This window comes from Phocoena phocoena, chromosome 17 (genome assembly GCF_963924675.1).
Source record: "Phocoena phocoena chromosome 17, mPhoPho1.1, whole genome shotgun sequence".
NCBI lineage: Eukaryota > Metazoa > Chordata > Mammalia > Artiodactyla > Phocoenidae > Phocoena > Phocoena phocoena.
In genome coordinates, this window is record NC_089235.1 from 7,734,942 (window position 1) to 7,758,994 (window position 24,053).

At 38.4% G+C, this 24,053-nt stretch overlaps 1 protein-coding gene across 2 annotated transcripts in view; it reads right to left on the reverse strand.

Moving 5' to 3' along the window:
• Positions 1 to 5,660: 5,660 nt before the first annotated feature.
• CA8 (carbonic anhydrase 8) overlaps positions 5,661 to 24,053 on the reverse strand; it is an 87,823-nt gene continuing 69,430 nt past the window's right edge. The window contains exons 8-9 of one of the 2 annotated variants that reach the window (XM_065895413.1): positions 23,865 to 24,034; positions 5,661 to 6,368 (exon numbers count right to left, since the gene is read on the reverse strand). In XM_065895413.1, the coding sequence (XP_065751485.1) occupies positions 23,900 to 24,034 (135 nt within the window). In that variant the 3' untranslated portion in view covers positions 5,661 to 6,368; positions 23,865 to 23,899. Of the gene's footprint in view, positions 6,369 to 23,864; positions 24,035 to 24,053 lie in introns of those variants that run through there. The other variant, XM_065895415.1, reaches the window with a different exon arrangement.

Below are 24,053 nucleotides of genomic sequence, written 5' to 3' on the forward strand. Positions count from 1 at the left end.
GGACATTTCTCACACTTACATAAATGAGGAAATCACCTCCTTGGTGCTCTAGAAGCATCAATTCCTCTTCCTGGGAAAACCAATTTCCCCACCAGAAGAACTGCATTCACATTTCTTTTCTGTGGACTTAGAAAATAAAGATCTGTGGAACTGTACGTTTTTCTTAGCTGGTCCCAGTTCTTCCTAAACTGCTTCACGTTTCTGGTTAGGTATGAAGGCTGAGCTCGACCACTGTAACTACTGAGCCTAAGAGCAAAGGCAAAATCCTCATAAACGACTCCATCAGATGTGCATCTGAATTTTTTAATAGGGCCCCAAACATATTTCTTGAATATTTGGAACTATGTCATTTGAAGATAATTTCTGAGCAGAAAAAAAAGGGGGAAAGAAATCATGTTAATTATAAAGATTTTTTTTTGTTTTAAGGTTAATTTATTCAAATGAGATTTGCTGAAAGCAGCATTTGTTAGGAAATTTATTTAATATGACTGAAATTTCAAGGACTTAATTTTCATCCCAGTCTTGTGCTGTAAGAACACTGTAGATTTCTTTCATGCCATAAAGAAGCATCTTTATGTTATAAAAGATAAAATGTTTTTCATGCAATGTATAGACTTTATTATGCTGCTTCTTCTTTTTTTTTTAATCCCTTTGGGCCAGATTCTAATATAATTTCACAGGAAAATTCCTATTGAGGTTGACTAAATTCCAATGTAATTTGAAAGCAATTAAAGTTTATCAAAAGAAGTGTGCAGGAGAGTTATTCTGGAAATGAATCAGGCCCAAAAGGGAGTAAAACAAGCATATCTAGGTCTCTGGAGCAGCTCTAAGAAATTTCTTAAATTTTATTGACTCACTAAACTACAGTGTCCCACTGGGTGGTGGAGGTGTAGAAGCGTTACAAATCAGTCGTTTATGCAGATTCACTGAAGTTTCAGAAATTGAAAAGTTTCTCAAAACTCAATAGTGTCATTTCCAAGCGGGGATTCCTGTACAACCTGAAGTGTAAAGCTTCTAGTATACTTCATTAAAATGTAATCTAAGTCTGACACAACACAAAGTTTCCAATAAAAGCCTTTCTTCTATGTTGTTTTTATCTTTCTTAAAAAAACAACAACACTTGTCTGAAGGGTCACGTGTCACCACCTCACTACCTGACTGAGTGTCAGTTAAGAGCTTCACACAGAAGCAGCACAGGAAATACCTCTAAACAAAAGAAGGGAACACAGAAAAAAAGGAACAAAGGTTTCTGTGAGCCTATCTTTAGGAACTGCATTACATCATCGGTGTATAAAGCCTCATCTTTTACATAATACTCTATACTATGACCCAAATAATATTCTGTATTAAATAAAATACAGGTTGCTTTTTATCATATCAATATTTGCTATATTAATATATTCTAATAGAAGTGAATAGATTCTAAGGAAAATGAGGTTTATTGGGTGTCTATTCACACACATGCCATCTTGAGTCTCAGTTTGTAGAGGTCAGACTTGAAAATCATTAATCAGCATATACTAATTGTTTTTAATTAATTAAATAGAAAAATAAAATGGAGAAGTTTCAGAGTGATTAACTCAATAAGTTAACTACTACCATTGTTATGTCAACTTCATTTTCATTTTAAGAAACTTTAAGTTATCCAAAAGCATGAGTCTACCCTTAATCACCATGATGATATCTGACACACAATTTTGAAAAATATGCTTACTCAAGTGAAAATTCCAGAAGGAATCTGATAGCCTGACATTTTGAGTAATGTGCCGTCTTAGATGACAGAGCATTACACCCAGAATGGACATGTGAGAAGCTCCACAGACCTGCTTCCCAGTGCAACTACCATACCTGATAGAATAAAAAGAAGAAGAAATTTAAGGTGTCTGGAAATTTTCCCAAGGACATACAGCAAATGGAGAAAAACTGTATTCAAGAAAAATCTCCTAAATCTCAATAAGATTATTTAGAATTTGAGCCATAAACACACTTACTCCAGTTTAGCATGATTAACTATCCATTCTAAGTGGGCAAGGCCAGGAAGATGGGGCTCCCTCTTCCCTCAAATCCCAACCAAGGGATACATAAAAGGTTCACAGAGACTAAATTCCAAGAGCTCATAAGCCCCCTTCTTCCACTCAGCCCCCACTCACAAAGCAGAGGTTCTACACCAGGTGCAGCAGGCTGAGAATACTGGGACCTTGGTCACCTTCACCCTGGCTTATTCATAGGGTGGAAGTTTCAGTCTGGGAGAGGCAAGCCACAAAAACCAGAGGCTTCTGCCCCTACCCAGAACCCTGTCTGAAAAGCAGGAGTGTCACTCCACAAAGAGCAAACCACTGTCCCTACCCATAGCTCCTGAGCTGTGACTCAAAGATTTTGCCTAGGGCAAGAGGCAGTTGACAAGAACAAAGAACACCAACTGTAATCATGTTAACATAAATCTGAAGTAGATTCTAATAAATTAACATGTATCAATATATGGTAAGCCCTAGAGCAACCACTAAGAAAATAAACTCCAGGGCTTCCCTGGTGGCGCAGTGGTTGAGAGTCCGCCTGCAGATGCAGGGGACACGGGTTCGTGCCCCGGTCCGGGAAGATCCCACATGCCACGGAGCAGCTGGGCCCGTGAGCCATGGCCGCTGAGCCTCCGCGTCCGGAGCCTGTGCTCCGGGAGAGGCCTCAACAGTGGGAGGCCCGCGAACCGCAAAAAAAAAAAAAAAAAAAAAAAAGAAAATAAACTCCAAAGAAAGTATTAAAAAGAATCATTAAAGCAATTGAAATAGTACACTGGAGAATAAAAAAAAAAAAAAAAAGAAACAGTACACTGGGAAATAGTCACTTAATGCAAAAGAGAGCAATGAAGGAGGGACAGAGAAACAAACAAAAAAAGACACGAGACAGGTAGAAAACAAAAAGTAGAATGGCAGACATAAACCTAAATATATCGACAACAATAAATATAAATGGGTTAAACAGTCCAACCAAAAGGCAGAGATTGGCTAGATGGAAAAGCAAGATCCAACTTTAAGCTGTCTACAGGAGACACACTTTAGATTTAAAGATCAAATAGGTTGAAAGTAAAATGATGGAAAAACACATATCATGCAAACAGCAGCCATAAGAAAGCTGGAGTGCTATACTAATGTCTTAGAAAGTCTATTATAAAACAAAAATGTTGCTGGAGATAAAGAGAGACATTTTATAATGATAAAAGGATAACTCCATCAAAAAGATATAAAAATGATAAATGTATATATACCTAACAACAGAGTCCCAAGATACATGAAAAAAAAAAACTGACAGAACTGAAGCAAGAAATAGGTAATTCAACAATAATCGCTGGAGAATTCAATATCCTGTTTTCAGTGATAGATAGAAATATGCAGAAGATCAACTAGACCTAATAGACCTAGAACATAACACCAACAACAGCAGAATACACATTCTTCTTAAATACACATGGAACATTCTCCAGAATAAACCATATCTAGGCCATAAAACATGCCTCAATCAGTTTAAAGGAATTCAAATCACACAAAGTGTGTTACAATGAAAATTATAACTCAATAACAGAAATTTGGGGATTCATAAATATGTAGAAATTAAGCAACACACTCCTAAAAAGCCATTGGGTCAAAGAAGAAATCACAAAGCAAATTAGAAAATACTTTGAGATGAAAGAAAACAAAAATATAACAAACACAACTTATAGGATGCAGCTAAAGCAATGCTTAGAGGAAATTTTATAACTACAAATGCCTTTATTAAAAAGATCTCAAACCAATACCCTAAACTTCCACCTTAAGATAATGGAAAAAGCACAAAATAAACCCAAAGCAAGTAGAAGGAAGGAAATAATAAAGATTAGATAAAAACACAGTAGAGAAAACCAACAGAATCAAATGTTGGTTCTTTGAAAGGATCAAGAACCAACAAAATCAGCAAGTCTTTCAGCTAGACTGACCAACAAAATGACTCAAATTACCTCAACTGACCAAACTTTCTGAGATCAATATTACATTACATACCATCAGCTACATTAATTACCTTGAATAAGAGGTGCTTATATATGTGTAAACCATATGAGAAGAAAACCCTCAGTTTGCCATTTTTTCAGGTAAACAAAATCCACCCTAAATTAAATGTCAAGACCTGTGAAATCTGTCCCTTATCCCTAGTTAACTACCCCATACACACACTTCTGCTTTGGGAAGCTTCTTCCCCAATTTCCAGGTCCATCCCGTACTTTTCTTTCCCATGCCACCATCAAAACTAGATAGATTTCTGACCAGTCATTTACACTTTTGTTATTGACAAATTACTCTTTCAACTTCATTCCCACAACAGCACCACTACAAGCAGCATTCCTAATCTGGGTCTGAGGCACCTAATGGTGGAATGAAGGGGTTTCCCACATTAAAGAGTATAAGCTTCCACACAATCTCACCAATGAACACCACAAGCTGAACCTAGTAGTTCATTTCAGTCTTTTGAATCAGAAAATACCCAGTAAATAAATTTGATTCCTTCAATTAAAAAAGATATTTTGGAGGGGAAATATGGGCAACAAGATATTACCCTGAGAGTCATTTGAATTAGTTTTTGTTGTTATGCTTATTTTGTATTTTTCAGGGACAAGTGATTGGAGACTGCAGGAAGCATCAGAAGTTAAGTCCAAGAACGGTCCCCAGCTGCTCAGTGCCAACCAGATCAGGATCAGTGACACTGGGTGCCCATGTACTGTTTAGCCCCAGGGCCTGAACGCAGGGTCTAGCAAAGGAGTGCCAGCAGCCCTGTTGGCCTCTCACTCATGACAGGGTTTTGATTTTGTCTTTTGATGTTAACTGCAAATGAGGCCACACCTGCAGCCAATGTCTGGCAAGTACGTGGTATCAGTTTTAGTGTATAAGATACGTATTTAAATATGCCAAGTTTTTGTAGCCATGCTTTGCCATTTCTTCATTTTTGTATACAAGAAACTAAAGAAGGGAAAATCCTGGGACTGCCTTTACCTCTCAGAGGCTCTGCCTGATGCCGCCCTCATGTGGTCCAGGGCTTTGTTAGATGCTGACCCTTCATCCGCCTCCACTTCCTCTCTCTGGGGCAGCTCTGGTCCTTTCTCTCTCTGCCCAAGGCTCCACCGTGAACCTTCTTAGCTTCTGTTTTCAGGGATACTTAGTAAGATTTTTTTTATTTGCATTTAATGCTTTTCATTATTACAGCCTTTACCCAACACATTTAAAATCTCTCAACACATAATTATTCCATCTGTATTATTTTCTATTTCTAACTTAGATATTCTGCATCACAAAATCCCTCAAAATTGAGTGCAACACGTTACTGAAGTCATTAGTTTTACAACAATAATTATAACAACAACTAATAACATTTATTAAGTACTTGCTTTGTGCCAGGCACTCTACTGCTTTACATAAATTATCTCATTCTATCACATTCTAATTTGCCAGTAGCACTTAAAATTAATTAAAATAAGGATATGATTCATCTTCAAAACAAAGATCTCAATATGCCAAAGTGAAACCTATAAAATAAAATATTTTCAAGTCTTACAAAATGTACAACACTAAATTATTATAGGATACTGTTAAATTTATGTTTCTATCATGGAAAATAAAGCTATAAAATAAAGTATCCACTTTCTCTTTAGCCTATTTATTTCTTATACCTTTCTCAAATTCCTAGAAACCTCAGCTTCTAATATGTCAAATAAGTATGATTAGATTCGTATAATCAATTAAATCCTTTAACTAAGAAAGTAATATATAAAGTGAGTATTATGTTCTTACATTAACTCCAAAATCGTGTTTTATAACAAATCACCCTGACATTAACCGTGGTATGAGGGTTGCAAAGTAACATGAGATGTGTTTTTTACTAATCCTTCACATTCCATTTTGGAGCTGTATATGCTGTTCTTGATCAAAACTCTCTTTTTATTATCAAGAATTACATTATTTTCTGAATGAGTTAATTTTCCGTTGGAGACAGGAAATGAAGGACTGCGAACGCTGGAAATGTATTTTTCCTCAGTATTAATACATGATATATATTCATATTAATAATAACTCTGAAAACTAGTTTCATTTCTTCTACACATAAGCAATAAACAGTATGTGCAAAAATATGAATACTAGCAGCAGTGATGCGGATACATAATATGGGGTTTCTTTTGAATTTACAGCCATTTCTAATATTTCATTAGAGCATGTGTACAGGCAGCTGTCACAGATGTCCATTAAAGCTCGATTAGATGAAGACAAACAATGCAGGCTTTGAGGATAAACTGAAGCTGCGGCTCGAAGTTTCCGTTTCTCACCCATGGGCACTATAGGACCACTGTCTTCCTCCTTTAAGGCAAAGAGAAGGAACCGATTATGTTACTGACATTCCTCCAAGGCAGACTGGAAAGTCTTTCTACAGTTCAACGAGACAGCAAAAACGAGAAGTTTCATAAGAAAAAGTGGAAATTTCAAAAATATCTTCGTGCTCAAGCTTGTCATCTCTGCAATTTTTCCACAAAGTCTACCATAATTTTATTTCTCTGGCAGAATCTATTAATGCAAAATTTCATAGAGACATGTATTTTCAACCAAAATAAATAAACGAACGCTTGAACTGTTTTCTAAACAAAAAATTTACACGTCATGCATAATAATAAATAAAAACAAAGCTTTTAGTTATTGTCATTAATTTCCTGTGTAATAACTGCAGATGGTAACTGTTTGAGCACAAAGACCACTGCTTCCTAGTCCCCAAATAATGTGACATTTCTATTAAATAAATCAGGAAATAATAAGTATAGAACACATGAAACGTACATTTTGAGAGAACTAATAGTCTTGCCATTTAGAAAACAACATCAGCTAAGATTTCAGTTCAATACATCTACTCGTGCTGCCAGAGATGGGACTGGGGGAACACACTTTAATACAGTTGCTAAAAATAAACAAGCCCAATCTTTTGGACAACAAATATCTATTAAAATTTAGAGCGCATATACTTTTCACCCAGAATTCTACTTCTTGGAACTTATCATAGAGATATAACCACCTAATCATACAAAGATTTTATGTATAAGGATATTCACTGAAGCAAAAAAAAACTAGAAAAAGCTAAATAATTTCCTTCCTTAATAAATTATGATACATAGCACACGGAGATCAGCTCGGTGCTTTGTGACGACCTAGAGGGATGGGATAGGGAGGGTGGGAGGGAGACGCAAGAGGGAGGGGATGCAGGGATATATGTGTACATATAGCTGATTCTGTTGTACAGTAGAAATGAACACAACACTGTAAAGCATTTATACTCCAATAAAGATGTGAAAAAAAATTAAAAATAAATTATGATACAATGGAATACTTTAAAATTGTTCATACATGGTATGTGGGTGGATATGCTTGTACATATGTACATATACATGTCCACACATGTATGCATATGTTCACATAAATACATATAATTTCTGGAACAATTTATTGGAAAACATTAATAATGCTGGGGTACATATTTCCAAACTAAAATTTCAAATAAGATAGTGAACCATGACCAAATCTTTAAGATTATGCCTCACAGAAGTGATTTCAAAGGTAAAGTAGGACATTGTTTGTGTATGCATTTGACAACTATAACCCAACACATTCACAAATCAAAGTGACTGGCATAAAACAGGCTGATGATCCAAATTGTGAAGCCTCAGCATTTTAGAGCTTTTAAAAGGAGCCTAAAGGTCGGCACGGATGAATTTTTTGTAAAAGGAAAATACCTGGAGTCCCCCATTTCCTAAGATGTGTTCCACGTAACTCTAGAAGTTGGGTGGAAAAAATGAATCTGTATTCAAAAAATACTGTGGAAACTCTGATTACACAGAGTAAAATATGATTCTTTCAAAGAAAACCATGCCAGTCTCTAATATGCTAATGTGCGCGGTCAATCGGCAGAAGAAGATTATATTCAGGATTCTTCAAATGTACGGGACAGTCACGTCTTGACTTCACAAACGTCTTGATGGACCAATGCTCTGCAGAACACATTTGGGAAAGGTTGGTCTAGAGGCAGAGACTCCAAGTTTATGAAAGTAATTCAATTACGCTTTACCCAACTACTCTAAAAATTAAGCTACCATGGTCTAAAACATCAATTAGACAAAAGATAGGTAAGTAAATATTCAGTCACTCTAATGACATGAGGTCAGGTCTTACCCAAAGCATTTTAACATTGAACATACAACCAGAGTGCAACAGGTGCACAAGCGCTCAGGTGTCTTGTTCATTTTAAAGCTCTAATGGTTTGATTTACAGGATTCTCAATAAATGTAGAATGAATTCTAATTCACCTGAGTGTGGACTCTGCTGGGGAATTTAGGTTGCTCACTGTTAAAACCTCCCTCACAGGAAAACTAAAGTTAATGCCCTATGCTTCTTGAATTTTTCTCCTTTACATTGTTCAAACAAAGAAAATGTCACCTCCCAAAGCCAAGGCACTCTGAGGATGATCTATGAGCTCCCCCCCACACACAAGAGATGGATGCTTGATCTCATTCACTGCATGATACCAGATTAGCTGGAAAAATTACAAAAAAAATTTATGTCCCTGAGTTCAATTGATCACACTCTGGGGGTGTGGATGTGGAATCGGAAAGACTCAAGTTCAAATCCCAGCTCTGCCACCAACTGGCTGGAAGATTTTAGGCAATCTATTTGCCCCTCTGAGCCCCAGATAGCAATACCTACTTTGTAGGGTTTGTGTGAGAATGGAATACGACACAGATATAACGTGACAACAGTGCCTCCTGGGCACATAACTGAGTGACTGGTGACTATTTCGTTGATTTTACAGACATCTCACTAAATGAAAACTGAACTACGGTATGGCCTATTATTTTCTACAGCATGTGTTTGACATTTACTTTTCAGCACTTCAGAGAAATTTTTCGTGGGATGGAATCATACTTGATCTCATCTGCACTGTGTTCCCAAGGCCCAACACAACATTTGGCTCAAAGCAAACACTCCAAGAAAATGCACATATGTATGTCTGTGTACGTGCGTGTGTGCCCACGCATGCGTGCGTACATACATTAAAAAGTATAACAAAATGACAGTAGCAATTGCTCCTGTCATTTATTTACGTTTTTACTTGTATAAAAAGTTAAATTTTGGGACTTCCCTGGTGGCGCAGTGGTTGAGAGTCTGCCTGTTAATGCAGGGCACACGGGTTCGAGTCCTGGTCTGGGAGGATTCCACATGCCGCGGAGTGGCTAGGCCCGTGAGCCACAACTACTGAGGCTGCGCGTCTGGAGCCTGCTGTCCGCAACAAGAGAGGCTGCGATAGTGAGAGGTCCACGCACCACGATGAAGAGTGGCCCCCGCTTGCCACAACTAGAGAGAGCCCTCGCACAGAAACGAAGACCCAACATAGCAAAAATAAATTAATTAGTTAATAAACTCCTACCCGCAACATCTAAAAAAAAAAAACGCTGAGTACAGAAAGAGCTTTAAAAAAAAAAGTTAAATTTTTAACATTTTTATTAACGTTTTTATTTGTATCAATATTATACATGCACGTAGTTGAAAAGGTTAAGTAGTTCTAAAGGGTGTATTATGAAAACTATCAGTTTCCCGTCCCATATGCCACCACTTTGGTCCTCAACTCTTTGAGCTGATTATTTTATTAATACTATAGAGCTAATCAGTATGATTGCATTACTCCTTTTCAGTTTTAGCATTGTCTGTCAACTTTCCCTATGGAGAATGTCATTTGACCTTCTTTCCTCCTATCAGCCCCTACCTCTCTACACACACACACACACACACACACACACACACACACACACACACACCACTCACACACTGTAAACCCTTCCCTTCACTCCACCCTCCCAACACAGTTATATAATAATTTGGGTTGGATCAGTATTTGATTTCTATCATTGTGATGATGTAAATATTATTCAGAACAGAACTACATGTATTAATATATCATTAATTTTCCTTTCTTGCACAACTTGTTTACTCTGGAGTGAATCATTATCTTGAGTTTTTTCCACCTACATCCTCAATCCAAAACTACCTACAGTTGTCTGACTCTCCTCTCAAGAAGTTAAGACACATCATGCAGTCTATCAACTTCGCCTTCCTGGAGGAAGCTCTTCTAGAACCTTCTCAACTGCTCACATCTGGACTCACATCCTCTATGCTGGCTACCTCACTTCACCATCATTCTGGGAATCTCCTTTGCCTTTCTCCTTTGTCGGCTCTCCTGTTTCCTGGATCCCACATCTGTTTTCTTGGTTTATGCCATTTTGGTGAAGCACATCTTCCAGTAGCTTCCTGGGAAATAAATTTTTAATGACCTTGATATCTGAACATGACTATTGAAAGTTTGGGTGAGGAATTGTAGGTGGGCTCCAACTTTCTCTCAGAATTCTGAAGGTCATTCTTCCCTGGCTTTTAGCTTCCAGTATTGCTGTTGAGAAGACTGATATTTAAACTCCAGGTTCTCTGAGTCTGACTTGTTTTTTCCTCCCTGTAACTTCTCCCTCCACGTTCAGAAATTTCACGATGATAGTGCCTTGGTGTGGGTGCATTTTGATCTACTGCCCTGGAAATTCAGTGTGTCTTTCCAATTTGTAAATTTATGTCCCTGAGTTCTGAAAAAGTGTTTTGAATGATTTTGTTGCTGGTCCTCTCCTAAAATTTCTCTGCTCTCTCTCCAGATTTCCTATTATTTGGATAAAGAAATGACACTCGGAATACACAAAGGTAATCAGGCTGACTTTCTCCCCTTTGGGACCTCCTCCCAAATACCCATTTATCTATATATAAATAATAAGAAAGCTTAACTATAAAAGGAAATGTTCTATTATCCAGTGATCATTGTTCATAATGAGACCTTGAAGTAAGGCCATAATCCTAAGAAGTCTTCTAAATCAAAAGCTATTTCAATATAATTATAACAGATGCCATCTTTCATGTGACTATTTCTGAACCTTAAATGATCTTCTGTGAAGAGACCCCTGGGGATGAGTGCAAATCAAATCACCATTGGAGAATTTCCTACAAAGCTATCAAAAATTTAAAAAGCACATGTGCCCACGTGTCCTTCACAAAGGCTGCTGCAGGTCACAGGGCTGACCTCAGTTCCAGTGACTTTGGCTCAGCTAATTGATAACCCACTGCCACGTCCCTCTTTAAGTAAGATAATCCAGTGTAAAATCTCCAAAAGAAGAGTCTTTTAAGAAATAGCGAGATGCTAGACGTGAGAACTCTTTCCGAATGCTCTCGGGGCAGTTTTTTCTCATGCTGCTTGGATGTGGAGTTAGCTGGGTTACCTGATTCGCTCCCAACACCAGGCTATAAGCTCCTCAGGGGAGTCTATGCTGATAATGTGTATATTTGCACACAGTCCCCAGAATACTGCCATACACTGAACAGAAGGTTAAAAATAAATGTCCTTCCTTTACAAGCAAGGGTAAGATAGGAACCTTCTCTTTCAACACACCCACTAATACCAGTATCAGGTCAGGAGGAAGGAAAATAAACAGAAAAAGGAGAAAGAGGAAGGAGAAGGCCAAGAGTGTCAACTGCTTTTGAAGATTTAAAGGACACAGGGTGGGAAACATAACACAGGATTTGGAAATAGAAATCCAGGCATATCCGAAATAAGAAAGGGAAACCAGATATCACTGCTAATTATTTAACATTATTCTGGGAGTTCTGGAGGGTGCAATAAAATAAGAACTAGTAAAATTAGAAAGGAGAAGATGAAATTGTCATTATTTACAGATGTGACCAGGGTCTATTTAGAAAATACAAACAATCAACTAAAATGTCACTGGAAACTATATGAAAGGTCAAATAAGAAAACCAAGGACAAAGCCAAGCAATTATTTTTTCATTGAATAAATATTAACCAATATAAAAATGTAGTGAAAAATGACACTGATCAAAATTGATGAGTACAAAACAACAATAATAATAGTAATAGCTCACATTTGTTGAATGCTATGCATTTTACCATATTTTGTTTAATCCTCACAACACCTCTAGGAGGTATGACTCTTAGTATCCCTATTTCACAGACAAGGAAACTGAGGCTGAAAGAATATCAATAATTTGCCCAAACCATGGAGCAGGAGGTGAAAGTGCTATATTCCCAATCAAGCCACACCCCAGGCTGACTCCAAAGTCCAAATGCACATCCTGTAGCAAATTCATTCAGAGGAGAGAACTATACAACATCTAAAGAACATTAAAAAAAACTTTAATAAGCATAGACCTATGCACTGATCCTTGATAGAAAGATTCAACATTGTAAAGATATCAATTCTCCTTAAATTACTCTAAGTACTCAAGGCAATCCGAATCAAAAATTCTAGCAAGATTCTTTTTCTTCCTTTTTCTCTTTCTTTCATTCCCTTTTTCTCACCCTCTCTTTTATTCTTTACTTCAATCCTTCTGGTAAAATGATCCTATCGCTTATCTGGAAGAATTAAACACATGGAAAGAAGAAAATTCTGCAGAAGAGATTAATAAGGGATCTTGTCCTACCAAACACTGAAATATACACCAATGTCACAAACACAGTGGGTGGTGCTCATGAACAGACAGATTAATGGAACAGAACAGGAAAGTCAAGGATAAAACCAAGTATTCAAAATGTAACAGAATCATTTCTAATCAGATTGGCAATGATAAGAAATTTGAAAATACTCAATGTCAGTGAAGGTGAAGAAAAATGTGTATTTGGACACACGGTCAGTGGAAACATAAAGGGATACAACTCTTAGAGCAATTTGCACATATATAGTATTACAATGAAAACTCTCTGACCCAGTAATCTCGCTACTAAGAAGTTTTTAAGGAAATAAATGCATATGTTAACCACAGTACTGTTGATTATAGCAAAGTCTGAAAATGACCTAAAATGTACAATAATAGAGGAACACTCGATAAACTTTGGTACATAATTAAAGTCAACTTATGTACAATCATTAAAATGTACACACGTATCTATTGAATGACGTGAAAAGATACATCAAACAAGCAGATAGAAAAATATCCTGCATAATATAATCCCATGAGGAACATTATATGTGTGTCTAGTTGTGCTTATGAGAGATATGCAAAAAGAGAGATCAAAAGAGCAAAAATAATGATAAAGGTAACATTTATTAAATACCTAACACTGTGGACCAAAAACACGGTAAGCACTTTAATTGCATTACTTCACTGTATCTTCACAACCACCCTATGAGGTAGGTACTACTATGGCCTTCTTTTAAGTGATGAAAAAAGAGACTTAGAGATATTAGGAACTTTGTCAAGGTCACACAACTAACAACCAGTGGAGTCAGAATGGAACCTAAGCCATCCCCCACTGAGCTATGGGGGGACCTCCACGTTCACCCCAGTGTTCATGGTGACTGTCACCGAGAGGAGTGTCTGAGAGATCCTTGTTGCTTCATTTTGTTCTGTACTGTTTTGAATTTTCTGCCATGAGTATGTATCATATTCAGAGAAATCAAAGGGGTTACTCTTGCCGCAGAAATTTCAATAGGTAAACGGAGATGAACAAATTTCGAGAAGGTGAGGAGTAAAAAGGAGATGACAAAGAGGCGGAAAGTATACAGAGTGATTGATTTTAAAAAGGGCGAAAATACCTTCAATCCATGGTGCAAGCATAGATTAGCATTAACCCTTAGGGAGACTATTAGCAATGTGATACCAAAAATGAAAACACAGGTGTCCTTTTCCCCTAGAAATCTCATTCCCAGGAACTTATCTAAAGAGATAAGGAGACAAAGATATACAAGGACTTCATAATTATTTGCCCTTTGTTATTTGAAAGGCGTAGTGAAAAGAGCTCAAGGTTTGCAGTGAAACCTACCTGGGTGTGAACCCTGGCTTTGCCCTGTACTGACTGTGACCCTGAACAAGTTACTCAACCCCTCTCAGCCTCAGGGTCTCCATCTCTAAAATGGAAATAAAAGCACATGCCTCACAAGATCGTTTTGAGGATTAAATGAGATAAAATATAGCAGAGGGTCGGAAACATAAAAAAGCAGCTGTTCTTTCCCCTTCGTCACTCACTAGTATGTGTCACTTAGAATGGATGTGTAAACTTTAACTGAAACTCAAGGACACATCAGATTGTTTGGTATATTCTGTACAACTCTGCATCAAAGTATCATAAAACACTAAACTTAGCTTTTAAAGTTCTTCACAAGTAAACCTATGTTACACTATTCTGACACTTTCTCAACCTCAATTAGCAGTACACTAATTAACAAAACTGTGTCATACACTACAGCACGTCACATTTTTCTTCCTCCTTCCCTAATCCCTAGTGTGCTGTAAGGGTGATTGAATATCTAATTACTTCTTAATTGAATGCACATATTATACATTTTTCACTAAGTTCAAGCTTAATGCTTTCAGTCCAGAAATCAAAGTCAATGAAATTAAGTTGAAGTGGGATTTGGGCAACTATTATAACGAGAGAAGCTTTGTATTGTGTCTAATTATAAGTAAATGTGGATTTTAGCATTATATCCTATGGAAATATTTCAGGTCCAGGAATGTGCCATAAGTGACTAATTTAGATGATTAATAACATTGTTATTCTTATTTACAATCTTTTATTTCTCATTATAGTGATTTAATTGCTGGGACCCACTAAATGTAATCATTCTTGAAAGAAATGGTACCATTAGAGAACCACTGGCTGTACCCATACTAAAATCAGAATGAACACTCATATTTGTGAATAATTACGTGAGTTTCTCTGCACTGTAAAAGGTTACAGGAGCTCTCACACGCTGCAAACACAAGAAAAACATAAATCTTGGAATACTTGGAATACAACTGGTTACATTCATCAAAAATATTCATTTATGGCAAACCATAAAAAATATTACTATCAAAATGGTGTTCCAATTCAGTTCTTACTTTACCAGGAGAGTGTTTCATGAGGTTCTTTTTTTTTTTTTTTCCCTTTTGCATTATGCAGGAGTAGGAGAACCTCTGAAGTAGGTACCTCATACAATGAAGGTTTGTTTGCTTGTTTGTTTCTAGATGTGGGGACCAATCATCTATAATAATTTAGCTGAAGACCTTTTCAGGCAGAAGACTAGATTAAATAACTTTTTGAGATCCAGCTCGACTCCATGCTTCTAAGATGCGTCTGAAAATATTTTCTGCAGACAAGCCTTAAAGACCTTTATGTATAAAGTATAAGAATTCAGAAATTTTGCAGGCATTTAAAGAAGTACTGTGATAGAAAACAGACCCATCCAAAACCAACGTGGTTTTATTGTTTGAACAGTTAATTTACTTTGAGAATGGTGTTACATAGTGGCAAATTTCTTGATTGGAGAAACCTCCATATTATCCAACAAATATTTCAGACTCTGTCCAAGATATTGGGCATTGTCTAGACTATTTCAGCTTTGTATGCTACCAAAACAAGTTTTCACTGGCATGTTTGTTTAATTAAAACTGAAGTATCATACCAGTCAGAATGGTCATCATCAAAAAGTCTACAAATAACAAATGCTGGAGAGGGTGTGGAGAAAAAGGAACCCTCCCACACTGTTGGTGGGAATGTAAATTGGTGCAGCCACTACGGACCACAGTATGGAGGTGCCTTAAAAAACTACAAATAGAACTACCATATGACCCAGCAATCCCACTCCTGGGCATATATCCAGAGAAAACTATAATTCGAAAAGATACATGCACCCCAATGTTCATTGCAGCACTCTTTACAATAGCCAAGACATGGAAGCAACCCAAATGTCCATCAACAGAGGAATGCATAAAGAAGATGTGGTCTATGTATACAGTGGAATATTACTCAGCCATAAAAAGGAAGGAAATAAGGCCATTTGCACCAATATGGATGGACCTAGAGATTATCATACTAAGTAAAGTAAGTCAGAGAGAGAAAGACAAATATCATATGATATCACTTATATGTGGAATCTAAAAAAATGATACAAATGAACTTATTTACAAAACAGAAGTAGATCCACAGACATAGAAAACAAATTTATGGTTACCAAAGGGGAAGGGGGGGGAATAAATTAGAAGTTTGGGATTAAGATATAAACACTATTATATATAAAATACTTAACCAACAGGACCTACTGTATAGCACAGGGAACTATACTCAAAGTTTTGTAATAACCTATAAGTGAAAATAATCTGAAAAAGAACAGATATACGTATAACTGAATCACTTTGCTGTACACCTGAAACTAACACAACATTGTAAATCAACTATACTTCAATTTTTAAAAAATGAAGTAGTTGAAAGAATATGGCAAATCTATTTGTACTAACATATAAATATCTCTAAGACCTATATAGTTAAATTGACAATTTTTTGGTATGGCTTTTTTTTAATACTTTAAAATACACTGTTTCTCACCCCTGTGGGTGGCATGTCAGTATCTACTTTTCCCTTACCTGGTTTCTTCTTTAACAAACCGTTTTCCCTTCTTCAGGAGATGGCTTCCATTCCTAACAAAGGGCCTGGAGCAGGCAAGTTCCTCCACTCTCAGGCCATGATCCTTCCATCACCCTCATGCCATTTCATTTCTATGCTGAGATTTCAGATCTCCTAGGTTTTATATGTAAGCTATTTGCTATGTTTAGTTACGATTAGTAACTAATACAAAAGAAAATGAAAATATTAAAAAGAAGGTTGATCAGGGGACTTCAGTCTTTTCATCATGTTTCTGTATTTCCTCGATAACTGCTAACATCCAGCTACGTATCAGTAGATGTAACACAGGTCAATTTTCCAAAACCCATTCAAGACTCTGCAACTTCACAACTGAGACATTTAAGTCAGATGCCAATCACCCAACCTTCCACTGTGGATGGGATTAACGAACTACAATACCGCCACCAGCCCCCAGCGACAGATGTCGCCAGTGAGTCCTGTCACCCTTTCGCACTGCACTTAGCCATGGATGCAGAATCCTTCTCAACACTCTAGACAGCTCATATCAGTCAATCAGAGTTGACGCGCAAGTTTGAGGGCTCTCTGTCACCCATGTCTTTTATTTTTACAAATCTTTCTTCCACAATCCTATGTAGAAGAGAGAAGGGTGTTCCTGCAACAGCGCAGGTGAGAGCTGATGCTAACTTTATGGGTTGTGATGGATTTGGGAGCTATCCAAAGGCGAATCTGTGAACTGGACGATCAACTGGAAATGTGAGGTGAGGTGAGGTGAGAAGTGTCAAGTATGACTTGAATTCCTAAGAAAACTGGAAGAAAGCCAAGTCTGCGAAGGACGATCATATATTCAATCTTTTATGTATTGAGTGTGAGACGCCTCTGATGCATCCAAAAGAAAAGTGAGGCAAACGGTTGGGCATCCGATTCTAGAACTTAACAGAGAGACCTGGTGTCGGCAGATAAATGAGAGGGTCATCTGCCTTTGGTGGTAACAGAGGCTGTGGGTGTAGATGATCCACCTACAAAGAGAGGAGGCGCCACAGGCTGAGGCACGCGGACTCCAACAGCAAGTGGCCTCCAGGAAGGTCCCTTTGTGTGCTGGGCTTTCACAGTTCCCTGGGTCTATGATGAATCTGCTTTCCTAAGTCTCTATGAACTTCATCCTGGAAAAGAGGAACTGGAAAGGACAGACAGTAAATGAGGAAGAAACTGAAATGAACGCTTCTTTGTGAACAATGTTTTCTTAGTAAGTCTCAAACTGGAAAAATAAAATTTAAAAATTGGCTTGAGGAAATTACCAAAAATGAGCATCCATGAGGAAAAAGACATAATACTACATGTTTAGAGGAGATAACCTGGTCTGGGTGATTTTCTTATGGAAAATATATGAAGTTTAAAATCATGAAAACTACTATATTTAGGGTATCATAATATATTAATGGTCAACATAAAAGCTGACCCATGACTGCAAGATGTTCTCTTCCCTTCCTCCCAAACACAATTTTGTTTAAATTCATGGGTGGGGAGGGGAATAAATCATTCAGGAATTTTTACCCACAATAAATTAACCTTTCTAATAGTGAAAAAAGAAACAAAGGACAGATACGGAAGCAGGGATTATTTTCCTTCTTTACTAATCTCGAAGAAATGTCTATACAGCTTTGATACTTTTCATTCTTGGGTTAAGAACAATTTTTGTATCACAGAATCAAAACATAACAGATGGGTTGACCACCCTTGGTATTTTGGCCTTTTCCTGAAATCATACTGAGAACCTTTAGGAAATCCATTCATTTTCGGGCAATTCTATAGGATACAGTAAATAGAAAATAGCTCTACCATCAAGCTTTCGTTTCTCACCCTAATGCTGTGCATCATAGTAAATTATTGGAGTGAAGTCAGTCCGAGTTCTATTGACTGAAAATACGGCTCTGAGCTTTCCATTTATCCTGAAAGGATAATAGCTTTTACCTACTTGGTCATTCAGAGTTGACATTATCCCTTTCCCACAAATCCCCTCCTTTTCCATAATGGCTTAGTCTTTTTTAACCTCCAACTCTGTTAGGTTATAAAAGAAAGCTGCTATGAAATTGATGTTAGCTATAGCATTTATTAAAGCTAAGAAGAGAACATTATTAATTGCAAAAGTATACATGGGGAAGAGTTCAGTACAGTCTGAATGTGACTCAAAGACCCAAAACGGGTCTTTGCCCAAATACGAGTGTAAGTTTGACACAGGGATCAGATACTTGTTTAATAACCCTCTTTTTTTTTCTTCCTTTTTTCGGTTTTTTTTTTTTTTTTCTCCTCATCTATTTGGAGCACACATATTTTCCCCTTTTAAGGAGGGTAAGGGAGGTTACATTTTTTTTCTGGAGAAAACATTTTTTATTCATAATTATATTAATTCTACGGCTAAAATATATGTTGTTTAATCATATTGTTTTGTTCTAAAGCTAAATCAACTCAAGAAACACGGTTTTATGTAAATAACAGATCTCACAAAGAAATAAATTGTTAATGTAACTGGAAATAATGTTGCCAAGAAATGTAGGCTATTTATTTACCTGTTTACAGGGAGGTATTTAAAGAGCTCTGTGGCGTTGGTTTTTACAGCAAATAATTATAATTAACTACAGTTACTGTAAACATGTGTGCAGTTTGAGAATATTCGAGTCACGGGGAAGCAGGCAAATCTTTGAACAGTCAGCATAGCTTTCTAAAAACTGGTTAATAGCTAATGAAACAGACAGGCAAATAATCATTTCACTGGAAGCGTAGCGCCAATATTATCATGCCAAGGGCAGCAAGGAAACTGGACATAAAGCTTGGTTTTATTTTGGTTTGTTATTAAGATTTGGTTCTCCTGCAGCGTAAAGAAAGTTCAGTGGGTAAACTGGCTCCTAGAAATCTGAACTAGCCCTGCACCTGGGTGACTTATGTGCTAACTCTTTAAACAAGTCCAAAACCATAGCTCATACTTCCTAAATGGTAATACAAAAAGTCACAGATAATTCATGGGAGTAATAAGTCTTGGTTATCAAAACCCTCCAGATGTCTAGACATGTCATGCAAAAATAAATGTCATTTTAAGTCCAAAAACTAAAGTTATTTTAGTAAAGTGTAGCTAAAATAAATCTGAATTATTTTGAACATTTTTTAGAGAACTATCAGAAAAAAAGGTTTTTTTTCCTTTTCAGTTCCAAGAGCTTAAATGAAACATTCATGCATTAAATTCAAAGTCTGACTGTCAAGTCATTTCACTTTAATAAAAATTTGAATTACCTGCCTTAGGGCATTATTAAATATCAAATAAAAAGCACACATCCATAAATCTGATTTCCCGATATAATTTTTATGTAGCAGTACGACTAGATTTGTATTACACACTTCAAGATAAAAGGATCAAAAATGTATTCATAAAAGGATACGGTCAGAAGTGAAGTCGCCTTTGAAAGAATTTCTGCACCATTCTTAGGAATTTGGGGGAAAGTGACCTCCTTTTAGTAATCGCAGCCACCAAGACAAGGACATAAATCCATCCTCTGTTAAAATATCTAAACTGCAATTAATCGAAGACTGAAAATTACACACTGTCCTCCTATCGTACCATGAATATGAAGTATCTGAGATATACGTGATCTTCTCATAAACATTTAAGAGTGTGTGTGTGTGCGTGTGTGTGTGCGCGCGTGCGAGAGAGAGATAAAGTAGTGATGGTTACTTAGATATTTAGAGACAGGCAATTCTGGTGTAGGACCAGATATGGATCAAAAATTAAAGCCAATAATCTTACTTCATAAAAAGCGTCATTTATAGTTACCTACATTCAAAGAGAGTATACCAAACCTACACTGGGGAAATTCATAAATTCATGTTCACCAACCTCACCGCCCCTCTCTGCCTGGCCCTCCAACTGGGTCGTGCCCGTAAGCCCTCCGGACCCTCACTCTGCACCCATCTCCCAGCTGTCTGGCAGCGCTCACCTCTTCTAGCTTCTACCCAACCCTCCTTAAACAGTAAAGCAAGTCATGAAACGCTGTCTATAAACCGCCACCTCCTTCCTTCCTGTGATAGCACAAAGTGTCCGTTCCCATAACAACAGTCAGTCTCCACGTGTGCTGAGGGCCCCATCCCCTGGCAACTTTTCAGGGACTTCACTGCTAGGACTAGCCCCTCGAGAGACAGCACCTTCAGCCCTGCCCATCCACTGGCTCATTCCCCCCCCACACACACATACAGAAAAGTTTTACTACTTCTTTTGTTTAAAAAAAAAAAGTCTCATTCCCACCACAAAAAAGGAAATGATATATATGGGACATGACAGAGATGTTAGCCAACGCTAAGGTGGGAATCATATTGTAATATAAAAATGGATCAAATCAAAACACACATCGGACACCTTAAACTTAGACACGCTTGTCTGAAGCTGCCACCACAAGGTATCTCCACCCTCTCCCTTCATGCCCAACTTCTGCTCACAGCAACCGCCTCCCTCGTCCTCCTGCCACCCTGAGTGCCAGCGTGGCGACGCTCCCTGACCTCTGTCCTGCAGTGCTTACAACAAGGGGCCCCCAGGCAGGTTGCTTGGGTCCAACTTCCAGTTCCGCTGCCCAATGGCTTTGAGCAGATGACCTAACTTCTCTGTGCTTTGGTTAACTGGTCATAAAGCATCCCGTAAGATTTTATGAACATCCGAGGTCATCCCCATGTAGCATGAGAACATTATACGTACACACTTGTACGTATAAAATCTCTATGCCCACGACTCCCGCATCTGTTCCAACCCCTTTTCTGATCTCCGCTCTCGAAATTCCAGCTTCCTTCACGCCAGGCCCACTGTTGTGACTGACAAGCCTCTCTCAGTCCCCTCCCGCTCTCCATCTCAGACAGAGCCTCTTCCGGCTTCCCTCTTGTCACTCAATGGCACTCTAGCCACAGTTTCTAAAGCCCCAAACCCCGGGTGTTATCTTTGATATTTCCATCTCCCCCCACCCTCATCCAATTTATCCCTAGATATCACTTTCCAAGACCCTTTCACATATGTCAGCTTCTCTCCATCTGCACTGCTCCTAGGCTGGTATCCATGCCTGCATGCCTTTCACCTTGGCTACCCAGTGGACCTCTAAAATATCCTTCCACCGCCACAGCCTGGCCCACAATAATCTGATCCATTTGTTCTCCAGCCACTGTGATCTCCTGAGAAGGCCACTCCCCTGAGAACGCTTAGATCTCAGCACACTGACGATGAAATAAAGATGTCTTAACACGGCTGCCGAGGCCCTCTAAGTCATGGGGTCCTGCCTGACCTTCCCTTTTCATTTCCATACCCCAGACTCCCAAGGCTTCTTTCAGGTGCATCAATGCATCAAATTTTTATCACCTCCACAGAGACTGGGCCCTCGGGGTCTCTGCAAAAGATATTCCCTCTATCTGAAACCTCCTTCACTCCATTTCTTGGTTCTTTACATTCATGGAATTTATTAACTGTGTATTTTTTAACATCTTTATTGGAGCATAATTGCTTTACAGTGTTGTTGTGTTAGTTTCTGCTGTATTACAAAGTGAATCAGCTATATGCATACATATATCCCCATATCCCCTCCCTCTTGCGTCTCCCTCCCACCCTCCTTATCCCACCCCTCTAGGTGGTCACAAAGCACGGAGCTGATCTCCCTGTGCCAGAAGTGTTTGTTTCTCCATTGTCAGGTTCCCCATCTTAGACTCTAGCTTTTATGAGGGCAGAGACCACATCTGTTCTTCTCATCTCTGTATACACAGAACCAATCACGTAGTAGGTGCTCAATAATGATGTCTGACTGAATATTATTTTAATTCTTTAGCTCATCTGTTATAAGGCTCAGCTTAAAGCCCTCTGGGATGTTCTCCATTGTTAACATATATGAATTACTGAAAGTTCCTTCTCATTCCTACCACAGGTGACTTTGCCTGGCCTCATCATCATCATCCCCATCATCTCATCATCTACTGGCTGACACAGAAACTGAGAAGGAACGAAGGACTGGAACACAGTTGGCTGATACAGGACACACATAAGTTCTAAGGAATTTCTTGTTACGTGCCATGATGGATTCAAAGTAAAATCAACACGTTTCAACCCTTAAGAAGCTTGAAATCTGACACAGGAAATAAGAAATATACGAATAGCTAATTGGAAGAAAAAATGTGAAACAAGAGGTACCATATAAGGGACAAGGAGAGAATTCCTGCTGAGGACGGTATGCGAGTTGGGCCTCTAGTCGGCTAGGGTTTCAACGAGCAAAAGGAAAGGGGGTAAGGACTGGGTGAGCAAAGCACATTCACAGAAGAGAAAAGACAGATTGGCTGGAGTACGGGGTGCATCAGTAGAGTACTAATAGAGGGGCAAGAAAACTGGAGAGGGAAACACATGGACAATGGGATCACCCTTTAAAATTCCTATATCAGCTGTCTGGCTCGTGAGACTGTGAGCTCCCTGAGGCCAGAGATTTCTGTTCCTCTGTGACTCCCCGGTCCATTGTACCCTTCACACGGGATGAGAGTACATACTCATAACGGTCCATTAAACAGTCAGAGCTCTGACCTGACTCCTAGGAAACTGTTCCAACAGATGCTTCCCTCTTACGAGAAGCAGTGGTTTCCCAGCAACACACACTGACCTAGGTACACGCCCTTGGGCAACCTACAAGGTGAAGAAGTAACCCAGTACAGAGGCATTTATGTATATTTTGTCTTTTCCATATTTGTGATGTTTTACTTTGTTAGTCCTTAAGGGTAAGGAATACAAACACTGAATTCGATATATTAAAATGTACAGATTAGGTTTTAATCAGTACAGAAACTCCTACACTCAGATAATTAGCAAGGGCTTCTTGATCTATCGAATAAAAGCACTTCCATAGGACAAGTGTTTTCATTCGTGCCAGATCTGCCCTCACCTACCCACCCCGATAAGCAAGACGACCAAATCTACACGGAACAAGGGCCACTTTGAGGCTCAACAGGTCCCCCAGTCCCTTCCCTTACGCTCCCCCATCAACAGGAGGTGACAGCTGCGGTTTCAAGGGTGCGACAACATAGTAAAGTACCGAAGAGGTACTTGCATGTCACTGCTCCCCTGCCTCAGGCACCGTCCCTTATGAAAGCCGATATTAGAGCAAAACTCAGAATGAAAGGCTGCTCTGCTCGAAAACATAAGGACTGTAGATTTCTGTCCAACACGGCATGAAATTTTTACGAACCACCTGACTCGTGATTAATGGGGCTTGAGAATGTGTCCTAGATTTAAATGAAGTGCGTTGACAATGAGAGTCGCTTTGGTGTGACAGGCTCAGCTGTGTGTGCCTCATTTTCCTTGCTTAATCCGAACATACCCAGATGAAGACGCACCGGCTTCTGCTCTCTTCAGCTACTGAAACGCGGCTCTAATGACTCTGTCACTGAGTGGCTGAGTGGGTCTAAAGTTGTCTCCCAAAATCCCATCACAGCCTTCCACAAGCTCTGCCCCTTTTGCATGTGTCCTCAGCCTTCGAAACTCTTCAATCTGAAAATAAAAGCAGAAC